Source organism: Rhododendron vialii, chromosome 11a, assembly GCF_030253575.1.
Source record: "Rhododendron vialii isolate Sample 1 chromosome 11a, ASM3025357v1".
NCBI lineage: Eukaryota > Viridiplantae > Streptophyta > Magnoliopsida > Ericales > Ericaceae > Rhododendron > Rhododendron vialii.
Genome location: NC_080567.1, coordinates 23,407,579 through 23,417,401, shown reverse-complemented (window position 1 = coordinate 23,417,401; position 9,823 = coordinate 23,407,579). Strand labels below are relative to the sequence as shown.

At 41.8% G+C, this 9,823-nt stretch overlaps 1 protein-coding gene across 1 annotated transcript; it reads right to left on the bottom strand.

Annotated features, from left to right (window-relative positions):
• Nucleotides 1–1,043: 1,043 nt before the first annotated feature.
• On the bottom strand, nucleotides 1,044–3,182 carry LOC131307009 (uncharacterized). Its single transcript, XM_058333438.1, has one exon. It carries the CDS (start codon nucleotides 3,180–3,182, stop codon nucleotides 1,044–1,046), a length of 2,139 nt encoding a protein of 712 aa, XP_058189421.1.
• Between the last annotated feature and the right edge of the window lie 6,641 nt (nucleotides 3,183–9,823).

Sequence of the window (9,823 nt, the reverse complement as noted above, 5' to 3'; positions counted from 1 at the left end):
TGTGGTAGGCTGCAGATTGAATCTGTTAAGATCTTCCATCATCTTCCATTCTCTTATAGCTAAACTAGCCACTTGTCCTCGGTTCTTGCGACTCAGCGCATCAGCGACTACGTTTGCTTTTCCAGGATGATAGGACATTGTGAAGTTGAAATCCTCCAAGTATTCCACCCATCTCCTTTGTCTCATGTTTAGCTCTTTCTGGGTGAATAAGTATTTCAAACTTTTGTGGTCCGTAAATACCTCGAACTGCTCTCCGTATAGATAGTGTCGCCACGACTTTAGGGCGAATACTACCGCTGCCAGTTCCAAATCGTGAGTTGGATAGTTCTTTTCATGTGGCCTCAATTGTCGGGATCCGTAAGCAACTACTTTTCCATTTTGCATGAGTACAGCTCCCAATCCATCTCTAGATGCGTCGCAGTACACGGTATACCCTGCATCTCGTTCAGGTATGACCAATATAGGAGCGCTAGTCAGCCTCTTCTTAAGTTCTTGGAATGATTTCTCACATGCTTCGTTCCATTCATACTTAACTCCTTTTTGGGTCAATCGTGTCAATGGTTTTCCCAAGATGGAGAAATCCTGAATGAATCTTCTGTAATAACCGGCTAATCCCAAGAAACTTCTAATCTCAAATACCGTAGAAGGTCTTTTCCAGTCCATGACTGCTTCTACTTTGCTGTCGTCGACTGAGATTCCTTTCTCTGACACTACGTGTCCCAGGAATTTGACTTCTTTCATCCAGAATTCGCACTTGCTGGCCTTCGCATACAAATGGTTGTCTCAAAGTACTTGGAGGACAATTCTCAAGTGGTCTTCGTGTTCTTTCTCCGTTGGAGAGTATATTAGGATGTCATCGATGAACACTACCACAAATTTGTCCAAGTACGGCGTGAAAATTTGGTTCATCAGGCACATGAAAACAGCAGGAGCATTGGTTAGACCGAACGGCATGACTATGAACTCGTAATGTCCATAACGCGTGCGGAACGCCGTCTTGAGTATATCGCAATCCCGAATTCTCAATTGGTGATACCCAGATCTTAGACAATCTTTGAGAAACAAGTCGATCCTCTCAGTTGATCGAACAAGTCGTCTATTCTCGGTAGAGGATATCGGTTCTTGATGGTGACTTTATTGAGTTGACGATAGTCGATACAGAGTCGGAGCGTTCCTTCTTTCTTTTTGACGAATAGCGCTGGGGCTCCCCATGGTGAGGTACTAGGTCGGATAAAACCCTTCTCTAAGAGTTCCTGCAACTGTGTTTTCAACTCTCGTAGTTCTGCTGGGGCCATTCGATACGGGACCATCGAGATTGGGGCTGTGCCGGGTTGTAGTTCGATGGTGAAATCCAATTCTCTTGGCGGCGGTAATCCAGGTAATTCTTTTGGAAATACGTCTTCGTACTCGCAGACAACGTGAGGGAGACCCAACTCCATTCGGTTCGTTTCCTCCAACGTGAGACTTGCTAACCATCCAGCAAGCTTCCTATGCCACTTCGTTTTGTGCGCGTGGGGTGCAGATGGGTCTTGTCTATCCCCCTTAAACTTGAAGCACGTTCCATCTGGCGAATAGGCTGTCACCATCTTTCGATGGCAGTCTATGACAGCTCGGTGTGCAGTCAACCAGTCCATTCCGAGTATGACGTCAAAGTCCGTCATTTCGATTACTCGTAAGTCGCATGTTAACCGTAAGTTCGATATCTCTAGTTCGCACCCTTTACAAATTAGTACTACCGGAATCTTACCCCCTAGTGGTGAGGTCACATGCATAGCTGTCTTTAGAGATTCAGTTTCTAAACCAAGTGTAGTTACACATGTGGTAGATATAAATGAGTGCGAAGCTCCAGAATCAAATAATGCTTGAACGCATGTAGTAAAAAGAGTGAGGGTACCTTGGATTACTGCAGGGTCCATCTCCTCTTCCGTCCCTTGCAGCGCAAACACTCTTCCTGCATTGGGCTGGATTGGCCCGTTCAATCCCCTGTTCTGAGTTGGCGGTTGGTTCCATCCACCACGAGGCTGGTTCTGTCCTCCAGCTTGGTTACCATTCCATACCGGTCTAGCTGGGTTCTGATTCTGATTTCCAAATCCTGCAGTCCTGACCTGATTCTGCGGTTGTCCTCCAGAGTTTCCAGTGCCGTTCAACTTAGGACAATTCCTCCTGATATGTCCTTCTTCTTGGCAATAAAAACAGCGGTGGTCTATGCTTTGATTCTGGGAGAGGGGGTTGCGGTTTGGTCCAAGATTAGGGTTTGGGCCTCGGTTTGGTACTTGGATCTGGTTCGGATTAGGGTTAAGGTTCCGATTGAAGTTTGGATTGGGGCTTCTCCAAGCTGGGTTGGGTTGCATCTGTTGTGGGCGAGAGTAGTTTTGGTGGTAAGGTTGAGTGGTTAGAGTAATCCGGTTAGGGGGGTTGGTGCGGATAGGTCCTCCAACTGCTGGTATTGCCTTCTTTTGCTCACGCCTTGCCTTGAAATCCAAGTTCTCTCTTTCCATCTTAAATGCGCATTGCACCACTTGTGAATAGGTGGGAAGTGTCTGTGCCACTACTGCTCGGCGTGTCTCATTGAGTCCCCACTCAAATTTTCTCGCCTTGTCGTCATCAGTAGGTATGATTTTCGTGCCATAGCGAGACAGTTCCTCAAATCGTGCTGCGTACTGGGCCACGGTCATTGTGCCCTGCTCAAGGTTCATGAATTCCAAGGCTAATGCTTGTTTGACAGGTGTTGGAAAGTACTTGTCAAGGAAAATTTCCTCGAACCTATCCCAAGTCATTGCTGCCACATCATGGGTGTTTTTCATTAGGTCCCACCAATGCTGAGCTTCACTCTGCATTTGATAGGTTGCTAGGGCAATTCGATTGCTGGCCTCTTGAATGTCTAGGGTTTCAAGAATTTTCTTGATTTCCGCTAGCCAAGCTTCCGCAGCTGTAGGGTTAGGTTCTCCTTGAAAGTAGGGCGGGCGGCGCTTGCAGAATTCATTTAGTGCCTGACTTCTGGTCATTGGTCCTCGAGGTGCGTGCGGGGCTCCGCGCTGATTTTGGTTATTCGCAGTCGCAGCGGTAATGAACGCTTGCATGAGTTGGACTAGTTCGGTAGCCCCAATTTGATTGTTGAGTTGAGGAGCTCCATTTTGTCCGTTGTTTTGCTCATTATTCTGGTTGTCTCTCGTTTCCTCCATCTAGATATCGTTATGTTGTAATTTAGTAAGGGGAGGTTTATTATGAGAACATATATATTCGGGTATTTGTTAAATACACGGAAACAGAACATCATAAGAAACTTTTATTTTATTAACAAAACGAATCAAACACATCAATCATGTCAAAACACAATATTTAGACATGTAGCTACCAAAAGTAGAGATAAATCCTACCACCACAATTGTTTTCCTAAAAAAAATGTCTAGAAAAATTCTTACTACCACAATTGTTTTCCCTTAAAAAAAAAAAAAAAAAAAAATATGAACTATGCGTGAACTAACTAGAAAAAATTAAAAAAAAGCGATCAATCGAAAAGCATAGGAAAGTTTTCCGCCAGAACACTCTGTTTCTCGACTGTGTCCTCTGTGAGCCCGTAGCAACGCCATGTAGGCCATAGTGGTCCCTGCTGGTTGGGGTAGTTATAAGGTTCTAGGCGGATGGGTACCTCTACATAGGTAACGTGATCGGTGAAGTCGGCATTCTCTGTAATGATGCGATGTTCCTGCTCGGGACGGGACCTTGCGACTCGTGAATAATGGATGCGGTCGGTGTAGTGTTCCCGAAATCCTGGGGGTACGACGATGAGATAGTATCCATTATAGCATGGGGCTAGGATCTTTACTGGCCCTAGGTAGGCGGACTGGGATCGGATCTTGAATGGGCAAGGGTATAGCGGTTCCAGCTGTATATAGACCCAAGTGTTTGGATCGTAGTCAGAATGGTGTCCTACCCATGGAATTCCTGCGGGTCGAGTCATCTTAGGACGAGGTGGGGGGTCAGCATCTATGACTTCACACTCACTATCTGATTCTTCCATTGGTACGGGAGCTGGAGGAGGTAAAGGTTCCTGCATTTCGAGCCGTTGGCTAGTCAGCCACCACTGCAGCTCGGCATCCATATCTCTTGGTGCATCTATGGGTAGAAGCCAGCCATAATCATCCATCTCCGGCTCTGCCAAGAATCCGTCTTCACTGTCAGTGCTGTTTCCCGCATCTTCTTCTAATTCCGGCTCATCATCGTCCATCTCTTCTTCCTGATTTTGTCCTTCTGGATCTTCTTCCTCCTCGGGGGGTTCTTCAGGATCTTCCTCTTCTTCAGGGGGTTCTTCAGGATCTTCTTCTTCCTCAGGGGGTTCTTCAGGATCTTCTTCCTCTTCAGGGGGTTCTTCAGGATCTTCTTCTTCCTCAGGGGGTTCTTCAGGATCTTCTCGCGGTCCCACTTGTACTCCGAGGATGTAGGTTAGTATGCCTCGTATCTCGGGATCTTCAACGACGGAGCGGGTGACGGCGTCGGCGAAAGCTGCAATCCTTCGGTGGGCCTGTCTCATTCGATAGAGGGTAGGGAACATTTCTGCCAAAGACTCGTCTCCCATCGGAAAATCTGGGGTGGCTGTCATGAATGCCCTTAGGTTTGTTACTTCCGTAGTCAGCTGGGCCATTAGCTGGGCCTTCTCATCCTCTTCCTGAATGGGGGAAAGGCTATGGTTATGGCTCTCGTCAGGGGTAGGAATCGGGGGCTGGTTATCCATATCCCTATAATGTGAGTAATAGGGTTCGCTCCTGATGTCAAAGCCTGGTATACTTTCGAGTATGTCACGGATTTCCCTCTCGAGGTTAGCCCTTCTCCATGGGCTTGGATGTTGCGCCGTGTATACCTCTCTTTGGTTTGGCGAATTCGCCCTCAGCTGCTGATACTGGCCGTACATAATAGGGAACTCAGCTGGTACGTAAGGGTCTCGGAAAGAGAAGTCGGATCCAACGGTGTTTTCCAAAAAGTCCTGCAATCTGCTCCATTCTTCGGCTAGTCGGTCCGCAAACGTGGGGTCCATCTATAAAAGCAAGAAAAATATATTTATCGTTAGGTTTTTGTATGTTTCAAGCAGTGTCATTTTAAACTTGTAGTGAAATACTCAATCTGATGTGGTCTACCCAAACTACCCAAGGCCGAGGGTTGAACCTAAGGCTCTGATACCAAGTTGTAACGCCCCGATTTTTGAAAATAAAATCGAAGGTTTAAATATTAATTTCTAAAAATTTATTAAATTAAAATTCGAAATCCAAACCGGATAATTCACCCTAAAGTTTCGTCTATTACAAATTATCGTAGAAATACTGAAAATAGTCTTTGTGGTAATAAACTAAACAAAATCACAGAGCCATCCTCTAAGTTTGATACGGATCCCAAGCATATTCTGGCTCAGCTCCCACCTCTGGGTTCTCTTCAGCATAAAACTGTTCACCTTCGGGATTTGGTGTTTCTTCTTGATTATCTGCAAAATCTGGCACGGAAGCCAGGCAATCCGTACCTGAGTGAACGAGTTCACCCCGAAGTATAATCCAACCCAACTACCCTTCTTACTTTACAGTTAGCATGCAACAGGATAATAATAGTGCGAAAAAGTAACACAGAGTTTGTTCCATATAATCAGTTTATTACTATCCATTAACTTGTCATGTAATCTAAGATCTCCTCCGCGGGATCTTTCCTCCCCAACCACTAGCCATGCTCGGTCCCATGAGATCACTTCCCTTTGCTGTCGCAGATGCATCTAAGTTATGTACCGAGTATGCATCCCAATAACTACAACAAGGGGAAAGCTTATCATGCCTGAATCACGACTAGGGTTCGCTTATCTTATGTACCACTTCACAAACCACATCACAATCACCACTGGACACCCGCCAGTATATCAATTCATCACTGGACACCCGCCAGTCTATCAATTTATCACTGGACACCCGCCAGTTTCAATCTCATCACAAATCTCAACATCACGCCTGCAGGCAATCTAGAAATAAAACTTTCCAATTCATCCATTATCTAGTATCGTCTATGTGAACTCTATTCGCATACCACCCCATGTCTCTAGGGTCCAATCTATCACTCAAATCGATGCAATATACAACGAATCAATAATAATTAAAACAATTAATAAACAACGTAATCACGCAACTTATTATGAACGGGCCGTTGCCCTTAATCTTGTATAGTCACAATGTCAACAATAAAGTACGAGTTTTAAAAGGAATTTAAAAGGAAAATTTTCCAGGCTTTTATTAATTAATTCTAAGATAATAGATTAATTAAAAACTAATTAAATACATTAATTAGATAAAAATATTGAAATATTTATCATGACTTTAATAAAAGTCCTAAAGGTCCTATGCAACCAGTGGAGTGTTAAAAGTTGGGTTTGGAAGGTCACGGGATTAATTTAAATAAAGACGTTTAGATAAAGTGGCCGAAAGTGAATTAAATAGATAATAAATAATTTGCAAATTTAAAATATTCTACTGTTAACAAGATTTCATCCTCAGAATATAGAGAGTCTAAATAAAATTATTCGGGCATTTATAATAAGGTTATAAGGCCGTAAGGAATTTTTGATTGAAAACGCTATAGAAATAACAATAAATAGTAAATTAAATAAAAAAAATATTATCTTAACAAGATATTATCTTTGAGATGCAAGAAGTCTAGGAAAAATTAGTTTGGGTGTTAAAACGTTGTTTGGAAGGTCGCAAATATTTTTCGTGTGTAAACTTTAATAGATAACGAATAAATAATTTAATAAATAGATAATTAAATAAAAAAAATATGATCTTAACAAGTTATGATCTTTGAAGTATGAAAAGTCTAGGAAAAATAGTTCGGGGGTCGAAAACGATGTTCGGAGGGTCGAAAAGTCAATTCGAAACGAAATAGGAACTGCCGCAAGGTTTGACCGAGTCAACCTTGCGGCTGGGCAGCGAACCGCAAACTCGAGCCTGGTTCTTGCGGCCCGCAGGTTGCGGCCGCAAGGTGCAATGCAGAATTCGTTTTTTTGGTTTTTGTGCTACGGTTTCGATGCATGAGACCATTTGGGCTATTGGGTTACGCATAAAAACAATAAATATACTTAGAGGAGTGTTTGGAAGGGATTATACTACCTTGGTTCGGGCCGAATTGATTTTGAAACGAATTTTGAAACTTTGGAGAAGAGAACTTCGGTTTTGGCGATCGGGGGACCTTGGGCTCGAATTGATTGACGTTTAGCGATGCTAGGAGTGGTAGAAACAGATTGGAATGGTCAATTCGGGTTTTGATTGGCTTCGGAAAGGAAACCCACTTTTCTCTCTCTCTTTTTCTCTCTCTAGAACTCCATTGATTGGAGTTCGATATTCTCAAATTTCTCTCTCTCTGTGGACTGGTGAAATATGGGGAGTGGCGTGGTGTGCCCTAGGGTCGGGGTTATAGGATATATATAAGGGAATTTTTATAAAAGTTGATGAAAGTTGAGTTTAAAAAGGATTCTAATACTAGGCTTGAGATGGACGAAAAAGGAGTGGAGATGTGATCAGGGAGAGGGAGTAGAGTCTGAGTAGGAGAGGGAGAGGTGGAAGGAATTTTCGTAATATGCATGCATGCAAATAAAAAGAAATAAGATAGGATAATTAGAATAGGATAATTATGTTTGATATAAATATATCCTATTAAAGAATAATTAATCTTTATTATCCATAATACTAATTATATGATATTATTATTAATAAAAATATCGGGTTGTTACACAAGCCGAGATGAACTTGTTCGTGAACCTATATATTGGCATGTTTGAGCCGAGCCGAACCTATATATTTCGAGCAGAGACGAACCTGTTTGAGCCGAGCCCTGCTAGGTTCGAGCTTGGCTCGTTTATCAAACAAGCCGCAAAATCAAGCTCGAGCTCGCTCATTTATCCTTCGAATCGAGCTGAACTCGCGAGCTGCTCAGCTCATTTATAGCCCTACCTGTAGATCACCCTCAGCGCCACATAGTCGAAGAAGCCCGAAGACATGCTGTTCGGACTGGCTCAACCATTGCCCACATTTATCGTCAAGCTAATCAAACTACCGACTACTTGGCCAAACTTGGATCGCAATACGAACAAGATTTAGTAGTCTTTAGCTCCATTCCTTTTGCAGCTAGGGAATTCACCCTGGCAGATGCCATGGGTGTTGGTCACCTTAGAGCATCTCCAGTTTTGACTCAAATTTTTACCTAAATTTGGGTAAAAACTCATTTTGGGTCAAGCTCACTGTAATAGCAAAATGATCTCTTACCCAAATATATATATTTTTTATGCTTTCAAGAGTATTTTCCTCCATTTTGGTTTCCCTAGTTTTTTCCACCAACATCTCCTCCTATTTTATTTCCCTCTCATTTTTTGCATTTTTGCAAACAAATTTCCCTCTCAATTTTGTCTTATCCAAAACAAACCCTTACCAGATTTATATTGGAGAGATCATTTTCCTCCTAATTCCATCTCCCTCAAACAACTGATACTAGATATATGAGGATTCTGAACACGACCTATTTAGAGAGATAGGGGAATGTGGAAGAGCGGGTAATAAAAGACTTTGTTCCTTGAATGAAGTTTGTTCAGACGAAAACAAAGGAGGGCTTGAACAGTTGGTTGAATGGAGTTTGTTCAAACACGGGCGAAAGGTTTTTATTATCGGAGAAAGAGCCATTGGAAAGTAGAAAAGAGCTGTTGGAAAATAGGGAGAGGCTTTCTTTGTCCCAGATTTGAGCAAATAAATGGGTAATTCCAAAAAATGGGGAAGATTTGGGTCATGATTGGAGATGAGTTTCTAAGGGTTTTGCCCAAATTTTAAATTTGGGTCTTAAAATGAGTCAAGATTAGAGATGCTCTAAGAGCATCCGCAATGGGAATAATCAAAATCAATAACCAAAATGTGCCACATCAGCATTTGATTATCCATTTAGTTCATAATCAAACTTAACAAACTTTACCTCCACGTTGGTTATTTTTGCATCTCTATAAAAAAAAAACCCCCACAATACGCAATGCACCTATGTCTAATTACAAACGAGTTCTAATCACGCACCGACCACACCAAATTATTCTTCTCGATGAGACGATTCTAATGTGGGTTGTTTTTTAGTTTTGAATTTGGTTATTGGGTTTGATTATTGAGTTTTGGTTATTGGTAAAAGTTGTTAAGTTTAGTTATGGAATGGGTGGAATTTGGTTATTTGCTAAAAAGACTTGTAACTTTGCTTATTGCAATGTGAGGTGTTTTTTTAGCATTGTTGTTAAGTTTGCTTATCCATACCAATTTACTTATTACAATGTGGATGCTCTTAGGACTTGGATTATGACTCTTGCAGTTTTTATGAACACTTTCTGTATGTCGATTATCTGACTTGTTAACGTTGATCATCTAAGTTAATACATTAATTTCTGTTTTACTGGAAACAAAAAAAAATAGCCCTCTTAGGCCATCCACAATGGTATAATCAAATGTCAATTGTTTTTAAAGTTAACAATATTTGTACAAAAAATGGCTCACAATGGTATAATCAAACTTAGCAACATCCTTAAAAATAATCAAATTTTAGGTTTTGGATAACCAAAACTAGCAACATTTTTCAATAATTAAAAGCATTTTTAAGCTTTGGATAACCAATTTTAGGCTGTGGACCCCTTATTTTGGTTATGGACTAGAAGTGACCATTGTGAACCTCAACATTGATAAGCTTAACAACCTCTTAAATGAATAATCAAAAGTTGATGTTTCAACTTTTGATTATCCATTTTTGATTATACCATTGTGGATGGCCTTATCTAAGGTAA

Excerpts from the sequence above, each read along its gene's own strand:
- LOC131307009 (XM_058333438.1), bottom strand. The coding sequence starts at position 3,182 with ATGGAGGAAACGAGAGACAACCAGAATAATGAGCAAAACAACGGACAA.